Source organism: Myotis daubentonii, chromosome 10 (genome assembly GCF_963259705.1).
Source record: "Myotis daubentonii chromosome 10, mMyoDau2.1, whole genome shotgun sequence".
Lineage (NCBI taxonomy): Eukaryota > Metazoa > Chordata > Mammalia > Chiroptera > Vespertilionidae > Myotis > Myotis daubentonii.
The window spans coordinates 57,425,836-57,453,719 of NC_081849.1; the positions used below are offsets into that span (position 1 = coordinate 57,425,836).

Below are 27,884 nucleotides of genomic sequence, written 5' to 3' on the forward strand. Positions count from 1 at the left end.
AAATGCTGGGAGTTGGGAGAAGCTTCCATATTGAGAAATGAATAATTTATAAAGGAAAATAAATCAAATTCTCATTTGCAAAATCAGGATTAGGAAAACTGTGGAGTAACTTCTACATGTGATTGCGAGAAAAGAACAACTGTACATGTATCATGAAACTAGCCAAGATATGACTCACATTCTCTACAGAGAAAGATAGTTTTGGTTATGATGAGTTTCAAACAAAATACAACCTACATACCATCTGAGAAGGTCTGTCACTAAAACCTAACTGGATCAAGAAGAAAGAGGAAACAGTGGAGAACAACAGCCTTGGCGACAGAGAGCATCAGAATGGGTGGAGAGGATGACTGAGGAATTATACTGCTGACCATGGGAATTACTGAACGAAGAAAGGAGGTACACTCTACTAACATGTTAGTACTAAAGATGTTACACTCTCAGCGAAGTCCACAGCTAGTGGTGCTGATGGCGGAGGAAAGATAAGTCCTGCTGCCTATAAAACCAAAACAGAGGATATGAAGAAATAAATGTTTTAAGGTTTTCCTCTTATTGGGGTGGCTAAATGGGTAAATACAGGCCTTTGGGGGTGGAACACAGAGTATAGTTTTGTTCTTATTTTTAGATGATAACTGAGAACTATGAGTTTAATCAGGAGTGTTGTGAATAGGAAAGCAAGCACTAGTGGAATGGGAAACATTTTTTTAAAAACTATGTATCTTTATTGTTGAAAGTATTACAGATTTCCCATTCTTTTGTCCCACTGATCTCCCCACCCTGCCCACACACACCCCCCAGACCTTATCTGAACTATTGTCTGTGTCGATGGGTTATGCATATATGCATAGAAGTTCTTCCCCCATCCTGATCATTCAAGTCAATAAAAGGAGAAATAAAATGTACTCTAACATAACCAGACAATCACATTGAGAAAGAAACACACACACAACTACCATGTAAAATGTAGAGTAAAAAACTGAGGTAAAAGAGTAAAAGATGAGGAGACAATTAAGTTTATCAGTATTTAAGTGAAATATGCATAAGCTAAATGAATACCTTTTAAAAGAGAGAAAATATCTTTTGAGTTATAAAACAGAATCCACCTATCCTATACTAATAAAAGAGAAAAATGGTAATTGGCGTACAACCGATACCTTTTTTATTGGCTAATCAGCGAGATATGCAAATTAACAGTCAGCCAAGATGGCGGCTGGCAGCCAGGCAGCTGAGAATAGGAGGCTTGGTTGCCCCAGCAATGGAGAAAGTCAAGGATCCCCGCAGCTGCGGGGCTCTGAGCTCCTGAAGCAACAACTCCAAAAGATACAATGTTTCAATTATAGAAGCTAAAAGATGGCGGTTAATTTGCATACTCAGGCTCCAAGCAGAGCGAAGCCAAACAGCCCTGAAGCAGCAGGGCAGAGAGGCCTCAGGGCCTGGGATCAGCAGAGTCGAGAGGCCTCCAAGCCCCGGTGATCAGTGGATCCGAGAGGCCTCCCGGCCCCAGTGGTCAGCGGATCCAAGAGGCCTCCCAGCCCAGGTGATCAGCGGAGCCGAGAGGCCTCCCAGCCCAGGTGATCAGCGGAGCCGAGAGGCCTCCCAGCCCCGGTGATCAGCGGAGTCCAGAGGCCTCCCGGCCCCGGTGATCAGCGGATCCGAGAGGCCTCCCGGCCCCAGTGATCAGCAGATCCGAGAGGCCTCCCGGCCCCAGTGATCAGCGGAGCCGAGAGGCCTCCCGGCCCAGGTGATCAGCGGAGCCGAGAGGCCTCCCGGCCCCAGTGATCAGCGGATCCGAGAGGCCTCCCGGCCCCGGTGATCAGCGGAGCCGAGAGGCCTCCCAGCCCTGGTGATCAGCGGAGTCGGAGGCCCCGCATTCAGCGGAGCCGAGAGGCCTCCCGGCCCCAGTGATCAGCGGAGTCGGAGGCCCTGCCATCAGCGGAGCCGAGAGGCCTCCCGGCCCCGCCATCAGCGGAGCCGAGAGGCCTCCCAGCCCCAGTGATCAGCAGAGTCGAGAGGCCTCCCGGCCCCGGTGATCAGCGGAGCCGAGAGGCCTCCCAGCCCTGGTGATCAGCGGAGTCGGAGGCCCCGCATTCAGCGGAGCCGAGAGGCCTCCCGGCCCCAGTGATCAGCGGAGTCGGAGGCCCTGCCATCAGCGGAGCCGAGAGGCCTCCTGGCCCCGCCATCAGCGGAGCCGAGAGGCCTCCTGGCCCCGCCATCAGCGGAGCCGAGAGGCCTCCCAGCCCCAGTGATCAGCAGAGTCGAGAGGCCTCCCGGCCCCGGTGATCAGCGGAGCCGAGAGGCCTCCCAGCCCCGGTGATCAGCGGAGCCGAGAGGCCTCCCGGCCCCAGTGATCAGCGGATCCGAGAGGCCTCCCGGCCCCAGTGATCAGCAGAGTCGAGAGGCCTCCCGGCCCCAGTGATCAGCGGATCCGAGAGGCCTCCCGGCCCCAGTGATCAGCGGAGCCGAGAGGCCTCCCGGCCCCAGTGATCAGCGGAGTCCAGAGGCCTCCCAGCCCCGGTGATCAGCGGAGCCAAGAGGCCTCCCAGCCCCTGTGATCAGCGGAGTCCAGAGGCCTCCCGGCCGGGTGATCAGCGGAGTCCAGAGGCCTCCCGGCCCGGTGAACAGCCGAGAGGCCTCCCAGCCCCGGTGATCAGCGGAGTCCAGAGGCCTCCCGGCCCGGTGATCAGCCGAGAGGCCTCCCAGCCCCGGTGATCAGCGGAGTCCAGAGGCCTCCCGGCCCCGCGATCAGCGGAGCAGAGAGGCCTCCCGCCCCCGTGATCAGCGGAGCCGAGAGGCCTCCGGGCCCCGTGTTCAGGGGAGCCAAGAGGCCTCCGGGCCAGGGATCAGGGGAGCCGAGAGGCGTCCTGGCCCTGGGATCAGCGGAGCAGCGAGGCTTCCCAGCACCGGGATCAGTGTGACAGGGTGCGGAGCCCCAACCCTCTGATCGGCCCTGCTCTGTGCATGACAGGAGTGGCACTGCAACCTCCCTATGGACCCTGCCTTGAGTGTGACAGGGGGTGGTGCCCCAACCCCCCAATCGGCCCTACCCTGAGCATGACTGAGGGTGGCATCGCAACCTCCCAATCCGCCCTGCTCTGTGCATGACAGGAGGCGGGGCCCCAACTCCCCAATGGGCCCTGCTCTGAGCCCGACCAGGGGTTACACCTAGGATTAGGCCTGCCCTCTGCCACCCGGGAGCAGGCCTAAACCAGCAGGTCCTTATCTCCTGATGGGTCCCAGACTGTGAGAGGGCACAGGCCAGGCTGAGGGACCTCCTCTCCCAACCCCGAGTGCACAAATTTTTGTGCACCGGGCCTCTAGTCTATATATATAAAAGCCTAAGTGACTGGCTGACTGTTTAACCATTCAACTGGTAGCTATGATGCGCACTGACCACCAGGGGGCAGACGCTCAATGAAGGAGTGGAAACCACAGGCATGGAAGCATGGAACAGACTGATGAATCTTAGAGAGAAGAGGGGAGGGGGGAAGTTAGGAAGAGATTAACCAAAGATCTTATATGCATACTAGAGGCCCAGTGCACAATTCATGCACTGGTGGGGTCCCTCAGCCTGGCCTGCACCCTCTCACGATCCAGGACCCCTCAGGGGATGTTGGAGAGCTGGTTTCAGCCTGATCCCCGCTGGCCAGGCCGAGGGACCCTACAGGTACATGAATCCGTGCACCGGGCCTCTAGTATGTTTATAAATAATATACGTATAATACTAGTTATGAAATAATAAAAATTGAAAACAAAAGGATGGGCAAAGAGATATTGACAAAATATTAAAAACAAAAAAGAAATCAGAAATGGCTATATTATTAGAAAAATTAGAACTAAAATTTAAGACAGAGTGGAATTATGTAATGATAAAACCAAAAGCAAATCATAAGAAAAAGTGAAAAGCTGAAAATATTTCCATTAAAAAAACAATACATGCCAATTATCATTATTATTATTGCTTGTTACTTTGAAGCCTGAAGCTAATTCAAATAGAAAATAAAACAAAACTGAATAGCTATAAAACCCAGGAGACTTAGAAAAAATGACAATAAAAAAATCAATAGCTATGGGAAGATAAGTATTTCTCTGAAGCTTGCACAACAAGGTTATACCTTTCTCCAATCCTTCTGAAATTGAATTAAAATAATACTTGTTCTCATGGAGCTATCATAAAGTGACTCCATGACTGTCCAACCTGATCAATGGTAGCTACTATTATTTTTATAAATTGACAGTAAAATTTAACAAAATATACAGATATGATACACCACATCTGACTAATTTCCATTCTATCTTACCTTAAATGTTATTTCTTTCAAAACCCCTTAGAATAAGGATAGAAGATCCCTTTTTTTGATGTGTTTCTATGGAACTCTTAAGTGGTCCCTTAGCGTATGCTGTTTCACAATGCCCATCACCACTATTGGCCTCAAGTGCCATGAACACATGAACAGCCTCTGTCTTGTTCACCAATGTAACCAAAGCACCTAGAGTGATGCAGGGTACATAGGTTGTGAACATTACATATTTGTTTCATGAATTATTAGTCCTCACAAAGCCACTTACTGCACTCCCTATGTCAGATGTTTATAGCTTTTCTATTAATGGACTCTCCTAAGTGCCAATTTAGTGTGGCCAAACTACCAATGATCAAATATTCACTCCCACTCTCTTCTAAACCCTCTACATTATTTCCAGTAACAGGATTAACACATCAAGAAATATTGACCACACACAATAAATATTTGTTGTTGATGATGATAATGAAGCAGCTATATATTATATTATTAATGCTTCTTCCTACAAAAGAATTACATTGCTATAATTATTAACAACAGTAATGATGGCATTTATTCAGTTACTTGTAAAGCTCTATTGTCTCATTTGATGCTTTCCATAACCATGTAAACATATTACAATGAGGAAATTGAAGGTCAGAATCATTAAGTAACATGCAACTGAGTAACAAACACAGCCAGAATTTAAACTGAACACTGTTGACTTCACAGTTCATGATCTTATACATTGAACTATTTCCTTTAGAGAAATAAAATATTCAAAGCATTCGACTGCAACTGAAATAACTCCACCATTTTCTGTATCTTACAAAGTGGACATTCAACAGAGCTGGTTCATTTTCTCCAAAGTATCATGGGTATTTCATTAAGTTAGACAAAATCTAGTGGGCTAAAAACATTTTTTTTAAAAATAAACATGACAGTATTTGTTCTTTGAGAAGCAAAGTGGTATTCTTTCCATGGAGAAAATTTGGGGTGTAACCTCATGTAAAACTGCCATCAAATAACTCACCCACAAAGGCTGCCATCTGAGCTGCTGTCCTTCCTACCGAGTTGACAACATCCGTCTCGGCACCAGCTTCCAACATTGCCCACGTGATGTCTTTATTACCTAGGGTTTTTAAAGGGAACATATTTGTTAATATTAAGGAATGTGCAATTCAAATACTCCCTATCAAATTATCTGTAACCTTTTTCGCCACAAACTTTTAGATTTTCATTTTTTTTTGATATTTTCACCTTTTTCTAAAATATAAATCATAACTATAGTAAAGAGTAAAATGCTAGAAGAACCCATTAGAAATTAAACTTGTTTTCTAGAAACACATCAGGCAATACAAAAATTGAGTAGAAATACCACTTTTTTTTAACCGAACAAAATATATTTATTTTTCCTAATGATGTTTAGTACAAAGTAAAAACAAAAACATAGATGAATAAAAGTCTTTACTTAATATCTACTAACCCATCTCATCCTTCACACCTGCAGGCCCTGGGACAACTATTAACAGTTGGGGGTATACTTTTCTATAATTTTTTCCCGATAACCATCATTTGCATTTATTCTATTTGCATTCTACCACTCATGGAATCATTACAGATATTTAGCTATTATAAATTGTACTCAGTGAACAGCATTTTTCATTAATTTTTGCAGTTTAAACTACAATTTCCTTAGGAACAGTTCCTGGAAAAATACTGTGGGAGCAAAGGTTACACATATTTTAAATGCATTTTTTCAGGCTGCCTTCCAGCAAGGCTGGGCTGATGTGCACGTCCGAAAACAGTGCAAAGAAGTTCCTATGCCAATGCTGGGCATTGTCACTCTTCCTTAACCTCTGCCAATGTGGTGAAAAATAACCCATGTTTGTTAGCCAGTTTTACTTCTTTATTCTTTCCAATTTTCTGTTTCATTTTCTACTGCAGTATTTGCCATTTCTAATTGATGTATAAAAACTTTTCATATATAATAATGTGATCCTTTAAGATGTATAATAAGTATTTTCCTTAGTTTCTCATTTGTATTTTAACTGTATATAAGGTATATTCTATATATAGAAATTTTAAAATTATATGTAATCAAAGTGGTTGTCCTTTTGAATTCTATATTTTATGTCATGCTTAGAAATGCTTTTCAATTCTAGGATTATAAAAATACAGATTACTGCTTTTAAAATATAATATTATAGTCCATCTTCAGTTCCTTAAAAAATGGCAACAATTTCACATAACTCCATTTAATTTTAGGTAATATTTCCCAACTGTCTTTCTTTAGCAAATCATAAGCAACATAAGTCAAAGTCAGTTTCTAAATAGATCATCCTATTTAGTACCAAAATGCCAGTGAAGCAAACACACAGCTCCAGCAGAGCAGCTCTTTTCTCAAGAGAACAAGATAGATGACATCAAAAAAACCAACTTGAAAGGAATAACTGATCCAGCTCCTCAACGCTACACAAAATACAGAGTATACGGGGTGGGCAAAAGTAGGTCTACCGTTGTTCATATGGAAAATAGTACAATAACTAACAACAATACAAGAATAAACTCGATTTCGTGTATTCACAACTGCAAATCTACTTTGTCCCACACTGTATGTTATCAATGCAAAGAATTGATTGATTTAAATTAAAAAGAAATCAACAAATTAACTGTACCTTTCAGATATAATTTTTCAAAAATCAATTCCCACCATTATTTTCCATTTAGAATTGACCTTAAAATTACTATAATAAAAATGCATTTCATTGAAAAGTATATATATATATATATATATATATATATATATATATATATATATATTATATATTTACAATAAATTTGTGTAGGTAACTAACAATACTAAGATTCTTATATAATAAATGGGTAATGTGCAAATTGACCCTAATGGCAGAACAATCAGAACGACTGCTTGACCAGTCACTATGAGGAGCACTGACCACCTCTCGGTCCCTTTCCCAGGCTGGCAGGTTCCCATCGCCCGTTGACAAACAGGGAACTGGGGTGGGTGGCAGCAGGGAGCAGGACCAACAGTCAGCAGCTCGGGAAGAAGGCCCTGATCACAGGCCAGCCCTAGGGACCATACCCGTGCATGAATTTCGTGCTCCGGGCCTCTAGTATTAGAATAAATACTAAAACTTCACCAGAAAGTGCTGCAAACATGAGGGCTGTGTATCCATGTTCATGTTGATGACAATTTACGTCAGCTCCATGTCGCAAAAGTAATTTGCACATATCAAGTTTTCCTTTATATGCAGCATGCATTAAAGGAGTCATTCCATTCTGTAATAGAAAGGAAAAAATGTATTAATTTTACTTATTTGTCTTATGTTACCTATGAGCAATTCCTGCAATTATATTAAAAACAAACATGTTTTAATAAAATCATCTTTACAATCTATAAAGTATTTTTATATTTACTTTCACACTTGGATCTTCCACGAACTGCTGAGGAAAAAAGATGGTTTTATTACTTTATTATTTTATTTTTTTACAGATTAGCAAATAGACTCAGAGAAGATTTGCTCATCCTCACATAACTACTCAAATGGCCAGGGCAGGGACCAGAACCCAGGGCTCTCATCTCTACCACACATTCTAAGTTACTGAGGAAACAAATGAACAAGCAGATACAAATGCACTAAAAATAATAATAATGAGGAAAAAAACCTCAAAACAAATAGAATGCCTACCAAAGGAAAAACTGAATAAAGTATGAGAAAAACAAGATGCAGGAATGTACTTTATAGTGGTATCATTTTTAAAACAATGCTCTCTTAAACTACATTTATATTTTGATCATATACATGATTTGTTCATATATATATTGTATGAATACGGAGAAATGGTTGGTAGTATTTACACTAGACTACCCTATTAGTCTCTGCATGTTTTTGCATATCCAATAAAACAACCAACCTCACATGTACTGGGTTCTGGGTACCTAATACTATTTGGTAGATAAATGAGCAAGCTGTTTCCTGTAAGTTAATTTTCTCAGTAACCAAGAATACTCTGTAAATTCTACAAGTGCTGGAATTTCTAAGTTGTTTAGGATGGAAACCTCTCTAAAACACATAATCTCTTATCTTTGTAAATTTTAGCACACTAACATAATTTGAATTGTTCCTGATGACTGCAGATTATTATTTTGAATACAGCCATCAATATTTTCAGAGGGCTGTTGATGTGAGAATTATAGGGAAGGTAGGACCTTTCAGGTGGCTGTACAAGAGGCAACTGAATGGGAGTAGTCAAAGTTTCTTGAGAGTAGTAATGGAAAAATGTTAAGATTCCAACTTTAAAAGTCCCCTAGTTGGGTGTGTCTATAAGGATGTGGTATTTAAATGTTGGGAGTGGTTTGGGTGGGTGTGGGTAATCGGAATCTCAATGTACAGAGGTACCTTTAAGAGAGTGGGAATGGACTATATGCTCATTACCTTTTGAGGAGATCATTAGGGTGGTAACCCCTAAAGGATGATATAACCTGTACATCAGAAGCTGGTGTGTAGCCTGGTGGGGAAGGAAGAAAGGACACAGTACAGGTGGGCACTCAGTCACCCAGCAATCCAACCTACAGTGACAGGTTATCAGGCTGAGGGAATGACCCCAAGACTACAGAACTGCCCTATAATCTAAAAAAAGGTAATAATTTCTTTTTTAAAATTTAGCTTTCAACACAACGTGATAATGTGCTTATGAGCAAAGGAGATGTGCAAAGCTTTTGGATCTTATATTACAAACTGACCTCATTTTTTTATGTATGCTTGTGCTTTAAACTGTCATCTCTGTTAATCACATTAGACCAGTCATCTATTTGTTCCCTGCTTCCAGATAGTCCCTTTCTTCTCATTAAAAAAACAAAAATGTTTTATTTCTTTCATTTTGTTTTTCTCTTTGGTGTTTCTTGTTTACCAGCTGTCTTCTTAGCAATGATTGGTTTTCAGTCAACCAATGAGAGAACATCTTTCCAAAGAGGCAGTGAGCTATTCCAATCATGCCATTTGCTATGCAATCTCTGAACCCGTTTGTGTCATAACACAATGTATTTTTTCCCATATCAAATTTTTTGATAGATGTAGTGTTTTCAGTTCTAAATAGTAGGAAATTTTTACTTCTATTTCTTCTTCTACCCAAGAATTAGATTTTTTTTTTAAATTTCAGGTTATATGTTTTATTATCTGATCATATTTTTGTTCATTTTCAATGTATTCTATTGCATTTGGCGAATTTGTCTGAAATTAGCTAAAATTTCCTTTAAAAATAGTATAATACATAGACTAATTAGTAATGTTCCATGTAAAAAGAAAATGTTCTATTTTTTCTGTCTTATACATAGGACACAGACTGATAATTAGGTTATTCACATTTTCTGTTTCTGTCTCTGAATTACTTTTTTCCTACTTCATCTGTTGGTTTCTGAAAGGTGCTATTGTGGTCTTACAAATTTCTCCTTTCAATTTTCTTTTTTTATGAACATCAAAGCTTTAAAGTTCGTAAGTGAAGGCTTAAGACTGGTATGTTCTTGGTGGATTATTAATTTAATATATAAGAAAGACTTTTGACCTATTAAATATTTGTTTGCTTTAAACTTTATTTTGTGATATTAAGTTTGCTAGACATGTGCAGGTAAAGGGTTAACAAAACCCCTTCCCTTCTGCATGAGAAACCACTGAGTTAACTTTCTCGCACTAGAACTGTGCTGTATAACAGAATAACCACACACAGATATTGGCAGAGATTGGACAGCTCAGAATAGACCTTACCATCATCTCAGAGTTATTTTGGACAGCAAGTGTTCTAGAAAGCTCAGTGTAGGTTTAGTTACCTTTCCCTAGAAGTAGAGTTGCTGAATCAAAGGTACACACATTGAAAAATCACACAAATTCTAAAATTTTCTCCAGAATGTGATGCCAATTTATATCTAACTAGAGGCCCGGTGTATGAAAATTCATGTACTCAAGGCGATCCCTCAGCCTGGCCTGCACCCTTTTGCAGACCAGGAGCCCTTGGGGAATGTCTGCCTGACAGCTTAGGTCTGCTCCCCTCGGACCTAAGCTGAAGTCTGGCATCCCTCTAAGGGAGGCGACCCATGGGCAATTGGGGCCGGCGCCAGGGGGTGGGCGAGCGGCTGGGCCCGCCCCCCATCTCCCTGCCGCCACCGCCACCGCCACCACCGCCAGTGGCCTCCCTCTGCAGGAGGTGACCGGCATGGCAATGGGGAGACAGCACTAGCCAGTGAGCAGCCAGCCCCACCCCTCCCTGATTGCCCCTCCACCACCGCCCCCCCAGTCACCGTCCCCTCCCTCTGCCCACTGGCACCCACCTTGGCTGGCCTGGTGTTGCCCACTCGCCAGCTCTGCCCCCTGCCAACCAGTAATTCTGCCATTCAGTCAATTTGCATATTAGGCTTGTATTATATAGGATTCATTAGCACATAAAAGTCCACTGTTTCCCACATTTCACAAGAAATGATATAATTTTGGTTTAATTTGCAATTATTTGATTACTAATACAATTAAACATGTTTTTACATGCTCATTTATCTTCTGTGGCCTGTGTGCTTACATTTGGTTTAGATATAAGCATAACTTGAGAACAAATTCTAGAAAAACAGTTCTTATTAGATTTTATATATTGTCCATTCTCACAGGTAGTAAGACACTTCATTAAAAATTTTACCTCATCCAAACAGTTGACACGAACATTCTTGTTGGCTAATAATGTTCCAGCTTCTTGGACAGTACCTATTAAATAAATAAGTAAATAAATACATAAATACATACATACATACATACATAAATAAATAAATAAAAGGTTATTTATCACTAGAATAGAAAAAAATCTAACACCGAAGAAATAAATTAAAGGCTTATCTGTAAAATTAAGATTAGTCAGGTTAGGTTGTTAAGGAAATAAAGTATCAATCACACACTATTTATTCCACAAAGTAATTATCCAGAATAAAAAATTTATAGAAACTAAAATAGCCCCATCTTATTTTTATTTCCACTGAAATTAAAGTACATTAAATCAGCCACATTTTCCTTTTGGCAGTAATACAATAACCACAAAGCATAAGATTCTTAATACTGAAACAAATCTTAAAGTGCATCTAGTCCAACCCATCATTTAAATACCAGTCAATGTAATAATTGGAGTTAAACATATAATCACTATTTATGTACTTGGTCACCATATGCCCTGCGAACTGATGGCATGCTTATAATAGAACTCTTGGTTTGGAAAGGCTTAGGTAAACATATCTTTAAAGGCTGGTACTATATAAAAGTGCCCTCATACTGAAAGTCCTCTGATGTAATCCTGAAGGTCAGTCCTCTGTACATTTGAAAACCAGCTGTAATTAGGCCACAACTGTCAGGTTTTTCCAGTCTTCTGTGAGGCATATGATAGAAGCACGTAGCTGCAGGAGAGAATGTTGCTATTATCATCATCATAAATGAGAGTCAGCCACATATTCTGCCAAAACAATTCTGGTTTGACTGGGAAGAGAACAATGAAACTGAATGTTCTCAGGGAGAAAGGATGAGATAAGCCTCTCTTCCAAAAGGACATAAAATAGGAACAGCACCCACTAAGAGTTATTTTTCCTCTTTAACTTTGGAATTACAGTTCAAGAATGTGCTAAATTCTGCTAGTCTTCCAGTGAAAGATGGACTGCAGAATAAAGATAAGCATGCTTCTCTCTCCCTGGCCTGTTTCTACGGCAAGTCATACAGTTGCTGTTCACCAACATGGAATAGATGGAGAAATGTCTCCTTGACTGAGAAGAGAAATAGATCTGCTGGCGAAATGTCAAGTGAATCATCTCCAAGTCCCTGGATTGTGACAGCAGCTATTTTGTCAATAGTGCACTGTCTGACCCCATACCCCATCTGCAGTGCCACAAAATGAGAGGGGAAAACCTCCCAGCATGTAAGCACATGGAACCTACCCATCCATGTGACTTCCTATCGGAGCCTTTTTCACAAATACTTGTAGAGTGGAATTAAAATAATAAAAACTCCCACACCCCAGTGTTACTTGAGGAAGATGCTCCAGCTGAATTCCACTGGCCTCCAAGGAATAACAGGCTATTTTCCATCTGATCAGGAGATGATTCTGCAGTAAAGGAAGAATACTATAGGGATTGTAAGCATGTCAAGGCCTGCCAGGTATTACAGTTGTAAACATTTGGCTCACATTAAAGAACAGACCAATGATTTCATAAACTGTTTAGCTCAATGGCCAACAATCTAAGTTAAATCTGTCCTGTTAGGGAGTGATTAAAAATAACCAATAAAATGTGAGGCACGCACACATACCACTGCATACCAGTGAGCCTTCTGAAATGCAGGGACCAGGATGAGAATTTTTTTTCTGAAATGGTTTTGACTTCTATAATAATAAAGGCATAATATGCTAATTAGACCAGACATCCTTCCGGACGACCATCTGGATGAAGCCGTGGCAGCGAGGGCCTGAGCCCCTTGCACGAATTTCGTGCATCGGGCCTCTAGCATAGAGAATAAAAACATATCATGGAAAATAGATGTGCAAAATATTCAAAGAGGAAAAACGATGATTTCTAATTTGGTGTTCCTAATTTAATGGCATTAGTAGGAAACTAGTGATAGTCTAGAATAGAACAGAAATGTGAAACCCAGGGCTCAGGCAGAATGATTTTTATTTTTTTCATTCGTTACTGTCCACAGTAGAACCTCAAACAGTATTTTGCAATTAAGTTTAAAAGATTAATTGCTTTACTCTGGGAAAGAAATATATTAAATCTGATTTAACAAACTCTTAAGATGGGGAGGTACATCACTATAAGGGAGATATGAAATGAGCCAACAATTATCTTCGATGCAGACAAAAATTAACAGACTTATAATTGATGAAAGTAATATTTAATGATTTGTTTTCCTTTTGAGAAATTTTCCAAGTTGCTCAACCAAAGAAGAAAACACAACCCAACCGGCCTCATTAGGGCAAGATGATCAACTTATCTGACAGGCCAGCATTTTAGCAGAGAAGAGATGGAGCTAATAAAGATGTTTTCGCTGTTATTGCCCTCTTTTCTACCATACCACAGGACTACTGTGAAATTGAACAAGTCTGTGAAGCCCTCAATTTCCTCATCTGTGAAGCAGATAGTAGCCATCCCGTGGGGTTCAGACCGTAGGGTTCAGAGGAGGATTAAAGTCTTGTCCTAATGCCTGGCCCAGATACATCCTCAGTGCCTATCATCTAGGTCAAGCATGTCAAACTCGCGGCCCACGGGTTGCATGCCTCGTTCATCTGGCCCGTGTTAGCCTTTGAGTTTGACATGCTTGATCTAGATGCTCTTGTTATCTTATATGCAGAGCAGCACAATATAATTCACTGTGACATTTCTAATATCTAGATTGGAACCATTAATCTCTTACTGAAGATAAGCATATGTGGTAAAAAAAAAAAAAAAGGAGAAACAAAAAAAATTTTTTGACATTTCTGTTTCTAGTAATCCATCAGATGACCATGAGATTTGGGTATGCATGGTTTTCAGTCATTTAGTGGAATCCCCAAAAGAGATGTTTTAAGGAATCTACGATTCAAGTTAGGTAGTTGAAATACTATTTGTCTTATTAGTTGCTATCATGTGTTTATGTAAGTAAAATCATGTATAAAATATTTAAAGTGTCTAAATTTTAAAAATAATATATGCATTTAGATTTGATTATAGATATATAGCTATAAATGTATTTTAAAAGTAAAGACTTCTAATTATAACATATATTTTTGAAACAGTAAATTTATTGAAGTGTGCCTTTTCTAAAAGTTCTCATACTAGTATCTATTTTTAGGCTTTGTAACTAAATGGCCTTTAATTGGGATTATGAATCACTGCCTAAAAATCAAAATATCTAAAGAGCTATTTTTTTAATAAATGAAGCCAATAAAGCCCACAGAGGTTTCATAACCTGTTCAGTCATTGAGTTAATGGTAACTATATATTTGTTAATGTTTTCTTTGGACTCTAAACTATAATTATTAGAAGACCTGAATCTTTCTAAACCATAAAGATACTAGAAATAATATTATTCACTACACAGGAACTTAGTGCAGGATCTTCCTTTAATAGTCCAAAACTGGGAACTGAAATGTCCACCAAAGTGAACAGATAAGCAAATAGCAGTATATCCATACAATGAAAATAAAAGAAGAAAATAAGAAACAGACTATTGGTACAGCATAGATGAACTTCAAAATCATGTTAAGTGAAAGAAGTCATGAAAAAAAAGGGAATAATTTACTGTATGGTTCCACTTATATAAAATTCTAGAATAGAAAAATTTAATCAGTAGAGACAGAAACCTATCAGTGGTTACCTGGAGACAGTGGTAGAGGAAGTGAGATTATAAAAAGGCTTAAAGAACCTAGTGGGGTGATGGAACTGTTCATTATCTGGACTGTAATGATGGATTCATGGATGTGTACTTAAGTTAAAAACTGATTTTAAAATGTGCACACTTTAAATGTGCAGCATTAAAATAAATAAATAAATGTGCAGCATTTATCATACCTCAATAAAACTAGTAGAATAAACCTTATTATCTAGCTTGTTCCATAGCTACTTTTACACAGGTCATGAAAAAATAGTGCTTCCTCAGTGCTTAAGGAAAAGAATATCAGAAGTTAGAGGAATGGGTCAATCTACAAGTTATAAGCAGTTCAGTGCTCTTCAGTGATTTTAATTTTCTCTTCTTAAATGTCGCAAAATGGATGCTGTCACTAACTATGATTTAAATGGGTATGTAGGAAACAGCTTCTCATTTCATCTGGAACTTCCAGGCATTTTAACAGTCTGCAGAACACCTAGCATGTGAATTCACTCAGAAGTTGTTCTAAAAGTGTCCAGAGGCACTGCAGGGTATTCTGACTCTAAGTCCCACTTACAGTCTGCTTACCTTCTAGAGGCAGTGACTGACAGAAGGAAGACACTCAAAAATATGCGGAGTTTATTTCACAATGACCAAGATGATAGGTCACACTTGGCTAAAAATGTACTGTGAGTGCCAAGTGCTAGTATTGACTAATCTAGTGCTTCTCAAAGTTGAGAAATGTAGTGAGGGGGAAAAAATTAAAAACACCTATCTCCTTTAAAAATGCTTTTAATGAGTACAAATAAAAATTTTACTTATGATCTTTATTCAACTGTGAACCAAAAAATTATTTTGTAAATTAAATGCATTTAAAACTATAAAATCAGTAACATTTAAAATTAACATGACAGATTATAGTATTTTGCTTAAATTAAATTGTCTCTCAAAGTGAATGTGGTATGGTCTGTTATGGTGCTGGTTTCATTTTCTATTTAGTTTGTTTTAAAGTCCAACATATTTCTAGGACTACGGGCCATATGATATTTCTGTTTGGGTACTTATTACCTATGTGACATGGGGCAAGTTATCTAAATTTCTCAGTTCCTGGTTTTCTTGTCTAGAAAGTGCAGATTACCATATTACCATAATAACTCCCAATACAAATAGTATTTTAAATCCTTTACACATACTAACTCATTTCATCCTCACAATAATGTTGTGCGGCGAGTACCATTTTTCACAGGTTGGAGAACCTGAAGCTCAAAATCAGTACCTTGCCCGAGGCCACATGACCAGCCAATGACTGAGATAAGATTCATAGTTAACCTCCTTCCCATGCTGTCTCTTACAATTTTGTAGTTTTGAAATAATTCCTAGCTCATGATGATTACATGCATTAATACATGTAAAGTGTTAATAATTATGCCTGACTCATGTTAACATTCAATCGTTGTTATTTTCTTATATTCCCCAGTAAGAATGCATCACATACTAAGTGTATCTCCGTTCTTTTCTCAGCCGCTTGGGCCAACAGAATCAGGGAAACGGCGTCTGCGCACTGGAGGTGCAACTGGAGGCACAGGCGCCAATAGCACAGTACTCACCCCATCACAGTCACATTTATTCTCTTGTATTTAATCTTTAAAATAAAAACTGGTGGACGCCTAAGAAGATATCCAAGGATCCCCACCACCACCACCTGCCCCTTTCGGAGGCCCACTTTATAAAACTGCTCAGTTGATTAGACTTCTAAAAGAAGTGATCGCTCTGGGTCGCTTGAAAACAAAATTTCCATCCCTGATGGATCGTGAGTTGCTCCTTTATCTCCGTCATGACCAGCACTGTACCTGGCACGTAGCTGGAACTCACATGTTTGCCGAACTGAGTCCCAGAGCACAAAGGCGGGGAGAAAGCACCCAGAGACAGACGAACAGAAAGGCTGCAGTGCCAAATAGGTCAGTGAGAGCCAAAACCAAAAACACCAACTCCACGTCCCACAATCCCAGGCAAAGAACACTTACTATCAACATAGCTGTGGCTGGCTTAACATTGAGATGGAATGGGGTGGGCTCATCTCATCAGCACCTGTTAAGATCAAATCCCATTTATTTTTTCCTCTCTCTCTTTTACGTTCAGACTGTCCTTGTCAGTAGGAAGAATAATTTGCCATACTCTCTGGGGAACCAGATTTGGACCTGGCTATTAGAAAGACAGAAGAATGGAAACTGGGAAGCTCCAATGACCGGTCTCTGCAGGGGACACAGGTGGCTTGCTCATTCTTCTTTTTTTTTTTTAATATATTTTATTGATTTTGTACAGAGAGGAAGGGAGAGGGATAGAGAGTTAGAAACATCGATCAGCCGCCTCCTGCACACTCCCCACTAGGGATGTGCCCGCAACCACGGTCCATGCCCTTGACTGGGATTGAACCTGGGGCCCTTGAGTCCGCAGGCCGATGCTCTATCCACTGAGCCAAACCGGTCAGGGCTTGCTTGCTCCTTCTTGAGCTGAAAACCCCACAAACTAAGCCCGCGGCCTCCCGCACCCCCATCCCTGCGCCGTGAGCGTGCAGGAGCCACATAGTCACGCTGATGTCACCTGCCAGGTAACGGGACTCGGCAGGGAACTCCTCTGAGACATCCACTTGGGAAGGAGGGGGAAACATGGCTTCTAGCTGTTCCGGGGCCTGCGCCTCCCTGCCCAGGACACCGGGCGGCGGAAGCGGGACACAGGTCGCGGGAGGGGAAGGGAAAGCGCGGAAGCGCGCCTGGAAGGCCGCGGCCGCGCAGAGTGCGCTCAGAGGCGGGGGCGCCCGGCCCCTCCCCTCCCCGCCCCGCTCAGGGCTCCGGCGGCGGCGGGGGCTCCCAGAAGGAAGCCAGGGCGGCCCTGAGCGCAGCCGCCTCCGAGGGGCAACTTGCAAAACTAGTTTAGCGCCCGGAGAAAGAGCCCTTCCCCTTAGGAGCGCCCTGCACCCCGCGGGGGCGGGCACGGCCCAGGAATCCAGACCTTTCGGCCTCCGGAAGTCGAAATGGCCCTTTGGGCTCCAGCCCGAGAACCTGCGACCTCCGGGCCACGGTCGCCCGGAAGGACGGCGGTCCCAGCCCCGTTAGGAGAGCGGGAGGATGGACGCTCTGGAACCCACGCCCCGGGGCGGCTCGCTGAAACGGAGCTGGGGCCTGGGCGTGTGTGCCTTTCCCAAAGCAGATGCCGGGTTCGGACCTCGGCAACCTCCGCTACGGTCCCAGCCGTGCGGGGGACTCCCGCCCCAGCTCTCCGCTCCCACAACCCGCCAACATCAAAGGGAGAGACGCTGATTCCCGGTCCTCGCAGCCCCGCAGCCCGGGGTCCGCTGGGCCCGCGCTCCGCCACGCCTGCGGGCCGGGCGGGCAGCGCTTCCGTCGCAGCCCAGCGCCCGTACCTTTTCCGATGACTTCCAGCAGCGCCTTTTCCTCCGGGGCCAGCTCGCCTTTCTTGATGTGAACCATGGCTCCCGCCAGCTTGGAGGCTGTTCTGTTTCTCGGCGAGTGTGGAGAGGAAACGCGGTGTCTGTGTGAGGGACGCTAGCCGCCGAGGGGCAGCGCGAGACCAGGACGCCGGGAAACGTTCGAATTCTCTCTCCTCTCCCGCGGGCAGGCGAGCAGCCGGCGAGCTCGGGCGAGCCGCGGGGGTGGGTTGGGGGGGGGCGGTTCCGCAGGCCCCGCCTCCCCGCGCGCGTTATTGGCCCAGCCAGTGGGAGGAGCTTCCGGAGGCGGCAGCCAAAGACTCCCATTGGAGGAGCCAGGGAAGACAAAACCAAGTGGCAAAAACCAGAGGGGGGAGTTGAATCCTCCTCACACGTTTCCCACCCTCCAACCTGTCTGCCTCGTATCTTTAGGATCCCGCAATATTTAAATTATCCCTCTCTCAGTTCTGTGTTCGGCAGTGGCTGCATGGGGCGTTTAGAGGTGTCCGGCTCTCGCCACCCCCCCTCCGTTACCTAAGAAGTGGTGCGGCCCCAGCCAGGGGCGGGCTGGGAGGCGGGCCGGGGCGGGCCGGGAGGCGGGGCTGCGCCGGGCTCTGTGTGTCGATGTCAATGTGTCCGTCCTTCACTCCTCCATTGTCTGCCGCCGCCAGTGCTGCTGCCGCCCCTGCCGCTGCCGGAATCGCCGCAGCTCCCAGCCTCGCGCGTCGCCGCTACCTTCTTGGACAGGTGAGGAGCAACCCCGGGGGGGCCGGGGGAGCAGGAGAGGCTGCGGGAAGCGCGGTCGTCGCCCCCCGGGGGCTTCCCCTCGGGCCGGGAGGAAGCATGTGCCTGCTGGGGCGGCTTCCTGCTGCTTGGTGGGGAAGCAGCCCCTCCACCCCGTGGACCTCGCTTCCCGTGTATCCGTGCCGCGGAGTAAAGACCCGCCGCTCGGGGAGACTCGGGGACCGCGAATGGGTGGGGGCCCGCCACGCGGTGGAAGTGGCGGGTGCGCATCGTCTGGTGCGTGGCGCCGCCAGATGCGGATTCCGGAGGCCGGGGCTGAGGCTGGGAGCGAGGGGTGGGCTGGGCAGGGAGAAGGTGGCTATCTTTGGGCAAGCCTCCCCCTCGCCACCACCACACGCACGCACGCCACTTGTCATCTCCTCTGGCCTCCGCGGAAGCTGCAAAAGAAAACCGGGTCTGGTTCGCCCTGCGGTGCCTGCGAAGGATGTTTGGAAGCAATTTGCACGGCACTAATGCTCCTTGGAGGAGGGAGGGCCTGGCGGGAGGGGAGGGAGGGCCGCAGCGCTCTGCTGGAGTTCCCAGTCTCTTTGTAACTCGGATCTTGAGATTTATGGAATTAGGGAGGGGAAAGGAAGAGGACGGATATTAAACTGGTGCTGCTGCCTGTGCATAGCTGTAGATGAGCCTCTTGATCCCGTCCGCCACTGTAACATGTACCCTGGGGCTTCGAGCATAGGGGACCTAGGGGCGTAGATACAAGTGTGGACCTTCTGGTGGCTCAGGAGATAGACCTGCTGGCTAGTATGAAGCCGGTCATCCCTCCAAGGCGCACACCCATAGCATTTACAGCATCAGTACGAGCTTTAGAAATTAGTGTGTATGTTATGTCGTTGTTTCTCTACAGCCTGGTATTGGTGTTTCTCTCAAGACCCATCTGCTGCAAAGAGAAATATTTGAATAATGATCTGAATGGCTTTTGTTATCCATCCCACCATTCTTTCTCCCCACAGTGCTGTGTATGAAGTGAAATGCATTTTCCCCAGGCCTTACGCCTTTTTTTCTTTTTTTTTTGAAGCATTCACCAACACTTCCAAAATCCTGGAAGATGTTTATCATTATTTCCTGCCTTTCACAAAAATATTTCTTAAACCCCAGCTATTTTCTTTGCAAAGGCTTCTTCATTTTACAGGCTGGGGCAAATCTGAGCCAGAACATCTCACATGAAAATGGTTTGCAATTATTCATCTCAACCTATAACAAAGAAACTTTTGTTTGATGATGCTTTAATAATGATGTGACTGTTCAGACAATGTGTAGTAAGACTTTTGAGAGTGACCACTATTTTGTAACACTTAGGATGCTGTTGCTGCCACAGTCTCGATTGATTTTAACCATAGTATTATACAGAGGAAACCCACCTAAAAAAAATGTTTGCGGAGTGAACTTCTCCTAACATGTGACTTGACATCTTACAGCAAATGCATGGCCAGAATTGGGTGCTTCATTGCCAGTATTTCCATCTCTTCTGCCAGATCTGGGACATGGTTACTTGAAGGTCACACCTGTTTGTCTCACTGAGGTTGTCAGTTCTTAGAGGGTAGCGACTTATTATTCTTTCTTGGTGCCCTGTGGCATCTACTTTGTATTTAGTAGTCCTCTGTGCATACATGACTTCAGTAAATATAGAGTCAGTAGCATTTAAAGACAAAAACTAACCTCTACGTAGAAATGCAGATAAATAATGTTAAGTTTAAATTTCTAGAAACAGGTATGTAATGGATAGTGCTCATCAGATGGATTACATTAGTCGTTTTGTACAATGTAAATTTTTAATGTAGGAATAAGATTAGCTAATGAGCACACCTGAAACTAGATCGAGGAACTTTTATTATTCTAAGACTATACTCATATCAAGGAAATTTTGTTGATAATAAAATAGCTGCTACTTATTGAGTATTTAGTCTATGCCAGTTATTGTACCAGATGCTTTGTGTAGGATTCTTTTAAATATTGTTATAGTGACCCAGGAATTAGCCAGTATTATCTCTATTTCTGCAAAGAAGAGGACAGAAAAGAAAAGAAATTAGTTTGTCCACGCCCCACAGTTAGGAAGAGTCAGAGCTAGAATGGAACCTCTCTTGTCTCTAAAACCTTTTCTCTTTTTCCAGCTTTCTGCCTCTGTGGTTGACAGTAAGGAAGAAATTATATATTCTTTTAACTAGCCAATAGATAACCATGTGGTTCAGCCTACCAGAGAGACAAGTCTCTCTCCTACCTCTGCCAATCCTTTTTCCATGCCCTACAACCAGTGGTATCTATTTCTTCCATATCCTTCCTATGATATTTTGCATTTTATAGCTTTTTTTTTTCTTTCCAGAAATGGGATCATACTAACACTGTTCTACACTATGTAACAGAATTTTTATGATGCTTTGGTCTTGCTTATGTTTCTTTTTTCACTTTTTAAAAAAATAATGATTTCTAAAATGTCTGAAATGTCCCCTCATCTCTTCTCTACAACTGTCACTCTGGACCTCGCCTGGCTTTATTGCAATTGATTCCTGAATAGCTTGCTTCTCTCTCACCTCACCCCATCCAGTTAATTCAAGGCACCACCAGTTCAATAAACTTTGGGCACCCATCCGCCTAAGGGTGAGACATACTCTGTAAAGATAGAACTAGTTCAGTGAAAATGTGTTGATGGCTTTTCTCTGGGCACAGAATATAGGCTCAGTTCTGGCCTGGAAGGCTCCAGCTTCTGGTCCCAGCAGGCATTTCCAGTCAGCCAGCCCCACCCACCCACACACGCTGCTGGAAGGTCACCCACCACACTGCTGGTTCCCTAACATGCCAGTAATTTCCACTCATTCGTTCCTGCTTTTTCTCTTCCTGGAATGCTTCCCTTCTCTCTTCATGGAGTCTCTCCTCTCCAGATCTAAAGAATTGTTCAGTTTCTAAATACTACTTACATGTAACCTCTTCTCACCAGTTTCATAATCACCTCTCCCACCCTACCCAGTGAGTGGGGTACAGAACACATTTATTCATGCTAGGGGCATAAGGAAGATCTTCAGACAGGAGTTGATGGTACAGTTCTTGACATCTTCTACAACTCTCTTCTATCTTATGACCCCTGGTCGTCATCCTTCCCGCCCCCCCCCCCCCCCCCCCCCCGCCCCACAAGTAACATCATTGCTTTTTCATTTGGATCCCCATGAGTATACCTATAGCAGGCATCTTTTTCATGACATTCCATTATAGCTATATTAATCTGTTGAATCCCCTCTCCTTCTAGACTATAAATTCACTAGAACTAATTTACTTTTGTTTATCAAGAATGTAACCCATTGTCTTGGATCTACTGTATGCTCAGTAAATGCTGAGTTGAATTCAGTTTGATCGTGCTTATTTTAGATGGATTTGTTTCCCTATTTGACTAATTCTTACAGACACAGTAAAGTGATTGGCACAGTCACACAATCATAACCAAGGGCAGAAGTTCTTTAAATGTTCTTAGTCTCAAGCTGTTTGACATTCTGATGAATGCTATCAACCAAGAAAAAAATTTTTCATATGCATATGTTACAAATTGTACATACCATTCCTGGATTCCCCCCTATAGCCCCTGACCTTCAGCTCTCTGCTATAAGAGAATGCTGTTCCCTTTTTCTTGAAGGGGAGTAGCTTGCTCATTTTTGAGTATTACATCTTTTGAAGTAATGTTTTTCCTTGACATTTGACTTTCTTAGATTTGGGTATATTTCTTGAGTGATTGGATATTTGATGATATTAAAGAATTTTACTTTCTTTTAGGTGTGAAAATAATATGGCTATATTTTTAAAAGATTCCCTATCTCTTAAAATATGTACTGAATTATTTAAGGAGGGAATGATATGACATCTGAGATTTGCTTCAATATAATTCTGCGACAGTGGGGGACAGGGACTGAGTAAGGGTATACTAGCAAATGAGAAACCATTGACTGTGATGGAAGCTGGGCAATGAATTCATGGACTTCATTCTATTGCTCTCTCTACTTTTGGATATGGCTGACATTTTCCATAATGAAGTTTTTAAAGTAAAATTTGGAAGTGTTACAGCCTCTGAAAAATTGTTGTCGTTTTTTTAACAAAGCATAAGAAAGTAATTTGAATGCAAATGCTCTTTGTACTTGGAGTTTAGCTTATGCAATTATTCATTTAAATCTGAAAACAGTTACACCTAAATCTACCAGAGACTTATCTTGTGAACAATGCATTTCTATAAACTGTTCACATTACATTTTAACTTCTCCACAAAACAAAAGTAGGTGGCATTACTCAGTGCTTGGTCACAGGCAGATAAATATCTTACTGGCAGCTAATCTTTTTTGGAAACTGACAAAGTATTCAGACAAGTCTGAACAAGGGTTGTAACTATATTTCGTTTAACTGAGAAAAATCAAGATGTGAATGAAGTGGAGATACTGATTTTCTTCTGTGTCTCATAAACCAAGTCAGAAGGCATTTCCAAAAACAACAAAGGGTGCACCACCATGGATGTGAGCAATATCAGCATTGTTAGGATAAGTATATTAATATAGGAAAACCAGGGCCAGATTCACAGCAGAGTGTGCCCGCTAGATTCTGACTCAGGGCTTGCTTGACTCAATGCTTACTTTGTCACCCTCTTTCTGGATTTTTACAGCTTCATAGCATACACTTCTTGATATTTAAGTTTCTTTTATTAGGTCTCAAACTTATTGAATGTCAATGTTTCCAAATGCCAACATGTAAAATTTGTGTATCATTTATAACATGCCTTCCTAGGCTTTGTTTCAAGGGTTTTTAAAGACTATGTAATTCAGCTTCAAAGTCACGTCTTCATGGTGTCTAAAGGCAATGCAGCGAACCCAGCATCACTGCCAGGTGAGGTTGAAGCGCACATTAGTATGAATCCAGTTTAGACTCATGTTTATATTAGACTAGAGGCCCGATGCACGAAATTCGTGCAAGGGGCCCGGCCCGCGCAGCCCCGGCTTTGTCCGGAAGGTCGTCTGGCTGTTTGGTCTAATTAGCATATTAGCTCTTTATTATATAGGATATGTCACTGTGGAATTTAAAACCCTAAGCGGGTGCCCCTTGTCTCTGAGTATAATAAAACTGTTCCAATAATTAAAAATAGGAAGCTATGTCTGCAACAGGAGGGAAAAGGTAGCGTTCACCTTCCCAGTGAATACATTTACCCTAGAAAATGGCAGCTTATAGCTCTTGTCAGTGGGTGATCTATGGTGGGATTATGTTAGAGTCCGCAGACAAAGCAGCCCTGAAACCTACATTCATCCGCTTCTGAGTCAAGTCTCTCCCTGGTGTGTTGATTGGCAGAGTAAAGCAGTCCCATTAAGAGCCTCTTCTGACCAAGTGGGAAATGGTTATGGATGGTCCCTGGGAGACAGTCAAGCACCCCAGGGAACTGGGAAAATCGAGGCTCCAACCTCCAGGGTGAGGTTTCTTTTCCAAGGCAATCTCTCTTGCTTTCAGTTTCCTCATCTATAAAGCAGGGGCGTTAACCAAATTTACAGGGTGACTTTGAGAATCCTTGAGGATGCCCTGTGGACTGTAAATGTTATACAAAAAGGAATTGTTATTTTTAGGACCAATCCTATTTTTGCAGTTGGAAAATATATGAATAACATAATTATGGGCCTAGCTGATAAATCAATTCAGAGTAAACTTGAATAGACATTAGTATTTGCCATGAGACTGACTATCTTGCTACATTTTGGAAGATAAAATTTATCTTTAAAAGTAAAGGGAGACTGTCATGAACACATAATTCTAGTAATTATGTCTCAGGATTGACATTATTTTTTACATGAATAAGAAACTTATTCCTCTGTTATATTCAGTGAGTCACAAAGGATTTCACTTTGTCCTCGAAGCTTAGACTATCCTCCGGGAGACAGGCCAGCCCTGAAACCATAGGGGCTAAGGGAATCATCCTACAGCTCTGCCTGGTTAGGTCAGCCCAGAGCGTAGGCACCTTTACGGACTTCCCTTGGCATGTTTAAGTGGCTGTCTGGCTCCTGCCAATCTTTCAGCTCTAATTTCAACAATGTTGCTACTCTTCTACCCACCCACCCTGCTTCTTGCTCCTGGAATGCCCTCCTCCACCCATTTCTGCATATCAAATTTTACTCAAATCCTTCTCCGCTCCAACGGCCCCTCCTCCACAGAGCCTTCTGGAGTCCCCAACCAAAGCACTGCGGACACAAGGGTGGAGAGCTCGGGAAGGGCTGATTCCTGGGAAAGTGAAATTTTGAAGGGAATCTTGGAAGGATTGGTGAATTAGGACAGGCAAGCCAGAAAATGGAGAGCCTTCAAGGGAGAACAGTAATACTTTAAACAATAAAGAATTTCTTTTTAATTATACTAATAATAAAATAAAGGGAGAATGCCCCCCCCCCCCAAGAAAACTATAAAATAAATATTTTAAAAGTAAATATTGGTGGTAATTTTATGGCCAACCATACTGGAACTAGAAATGATTTCATTCAAAGGTATGCTTTCCTCAATATGTCAACTTTAAAAATCATAAACGTGATAGAGTATATTTTAAAGAACACTGTGATGGTATGTTCTTGTTCTCAAGTAATGTATAAAATGTGACATTACAAGGCTAAATTGGAGATTACAAACCAGTATCTTCAGAATTGGTGGAAGTAGGAAAGTTGGTAATGGACATAAAAAGAAACAATGGAAGAGTAAAACATAAACTTACTAGAATATTTTGTACAAAATGATTTGAAATTATCCAAAAATAGCTGGTATATAAATAGCCAAAACAGCTAGAAAAGAAAATGGGGAGGAAATTCTTTGTGATGTTTATTTTGCAAGTGAAATGTCTGGGTAAATATTCAAACGTGGAACCTGATCTACTACATCTTAAAGGAATTTCTGGGGCTCATTATTCTCTTAATTTGACTTTTATCCAATTGGACTTCCTTTTTTTTTTTTCCTTTTACTTTTGTGGTAAGTGTAATAAAGACATTGCTGAAGCAGTTAAACCCTGAGAGATACAACTCGGGGATTTAATAATCGGATTAACACGAATCATTTTAACACAGGATTGTGGTTGTCATTAAGAGTTTCCACAGCATTTTTTCTTTGTGCCTTTTAGGGGGGAAAACACATGATTTCGAAGAATTTCTAGCTTTTTAAAATATAAAATCTACCAAGATTAGCAGAGTCTACACAACAATACTTTTCATTGTTAGCTCACTCCAATGTCTATATTGAGGCCAAGGGTCTCTTTAACAAGTATCTTTTGGCCAGTGAAATGCCAACCGGGATGATTTTGCCTGTTCTAAGTTTGGCATGTGTTAAGTGAAGAACGCCAAGAAATGTTCTGATAGTCATATTTGTTAACTATCTAACTTTGAAAATAAAGGTTTGGTAACTCACTGAATGAACCATTCTTTTGGCAAATGCCAAGGAGACAGTGCTCCCATTATTTCTTGATTTTTAATATCAGGTGTATCTTTTTTTTTAGTTTGTGTCAAAAAAGAAAGGAAACATGTAATGGTTCCATATAAGGAAGAATAATACACGCATACTAATATTAGTGACTAATCCGTTGTCTCTCTTTAATTCTCTTACGGAAATAATTTCAGTAGGAAAACAATAATTACTTAGGTCTGTGAAAGATGTAAAATGATGTCTTTTCTTATGTTAACTTATTTTTAGGTTGGATGAAGACTTACACAACAATCGTTAGGTGTACTGTTATTTTGGAGGACTTCTAACTAAATCTCAAGAAAACCACTGGCAGAGGTGGTAACAATAAGGAATACTAACTCTGCACCTTGGAGACTGTATCATGAGCCACTCTGGGCTCTGCAGTTTTATGATATTCTCTCGCTCTCTTCTTTTTGTATATTCACACAAAGGACTCTAATACTTTCCAAACTAACCTCGATGGCTTCCTGGATTTGTGATTATTTCTAAGGGGGGAAAGAAACCTGACATATGTTTTTCTCGGTATGCATGGTAATAGAATGAGGTTATTATAAACAGGAAAGAGAACCCCAAGGTGATGGTGCAGAGGAAGCTGCTGGCTAAAGGAAAGGGATGCAGCATTGGTGCTCAGGAGTGTGAAGATGGTGTTTTTGTTCAAGCTGGGCTGCCGGAGGAAGCAGTGTGATAACTGGCTCCTGTAGTACTAGAAACCGTGGTGCCACAAATTTCCTACTATTTACGTGTCCCTAAGGGGCAGGATTTTTGTTCTGTATTCTCATTAAAGACTTCTTTTTTCTTAACAGTCATGTAGAAAAAATACGCTGACCCAGTTTATCCAGGTGCTGGATAGACTTTAAAATTAATATTTGTGCTTTAACTCTAAAACCATAAACTCTAGGGGCTAATGAAAAAGCTGCCTTGGAGAATCATCTAAACAATTACCCAAGACACTGCAGCAACATCGGGTGGCTTTGGGGGAAGTGCACTGAGTGGAGGCTGGGGTGATCAGAATCTGGCCCTGACTCTCCCAGGCACCCGAGCCCCTGAGGGGGAGCGGGGCTTTCTTGGCTTTGATCTCTGCTGTGTCACCCATGTTGGAATGCAATGCCTGGCCTCAAGCTAGTGGCTGCCTGGCCTCAAGCTAGTGGCGTGACCTCTCAGAGCCTGATTGGAGTGTGGGATGAGGGTCAGGGTTTAGGTCCATGGTTTTCAGTCATGGAAAACATAAACAACTGCACCTCAAGACATCATGTGATGTACTTTAACATGCTGGAGACTACTGATGCTTGTTAACTCGCTGCCAGATTTTGTGTGCAGTCCTTGGATCAAACCTCTACCTGCTAGAAAGTGAGCACCATGCACCTTGTCTGATTGGTCCCTGCTGCATCCCTGTTGGCTAGTACCAGATGTAGGCTTGGCAAATGAATACAAATGACAAATTCTCTATATGTTTGAATTTATTTCCAAAAGTATACATGAGAGAGTTTGTAGTGCTTTGCTGTTTGGGTTTTTTTGTTTGTTAGTTTTGTGTTTTTTTCT

The 27,884-nt window shown here is 42.3% G+C and overlaps 2 protein-coding genes across 8 annotated transcripts in view; one reads left to right on the plus strand and one right to left on the minus strand.

Annotated features, from left to right (window-relative positions):
* The window catches only part of ANKMY2 (ankyrin repeat and MYND domain containing 2), a 34,112-nt gene extending 15,775 nt beyond the window's left edge, over positions 1-18,337 (minus strand). The window contains exons 1-5 of one of the 5 annotated variants that reach the window (XM_059712476.1): positions 18,081-18,336; positions 11,601-11,721; positions 10,980-11,044; positions 7,442-7,580; positions 5,311-5,409 (exon numbers count right to left, since the gene is read on the minus strand). In XM_059712476.1, the coding sequence (XP_059568459.1) occupies positions 5,311-5,409; positions 7,442-7,574 (232 nt within the window). In that variant the 5' untranslated portion in view covers positions 7,575-7,580; positions 10,980-11,044; positions 11,601-11,721; positions 18,081-18,336. Of the gene's footprint in view, positions 1-5,310; positions 5,410-7,441; positions 7,581-10,979; positions 11,045-11,600; positions 11,722-16,683; positions 16,748-17,260; positions 18,040-18,080 lie in introns of those variants that run through there. The other 4 variants (XM_059712475.1, XM_059712474.1, XM_059712472.1 and 1 more) reach the window with 4 other exon arrangements.
* A 357-nt stretch (positions 18,338-18,694) lies between these two features.
* Positions 18,695-27,884, plus strand: part of BZW2 (basic leucine zipper and W2 domains 2) — a 51,311-nt gene continuing 42,121 nt past the window's right edge. For all 3 annotated transcript variants that reach the window (XR_009454759.1, XR_009454760.1, XM_059712477.1), the window contains exon 1: positions 18,695-18,851. The gene's annotated coding sequence lies outside the window, so the exon portion shown is untranslated. The remainder of the gene's footprint in view (positions 18,852-27,884) is intronic.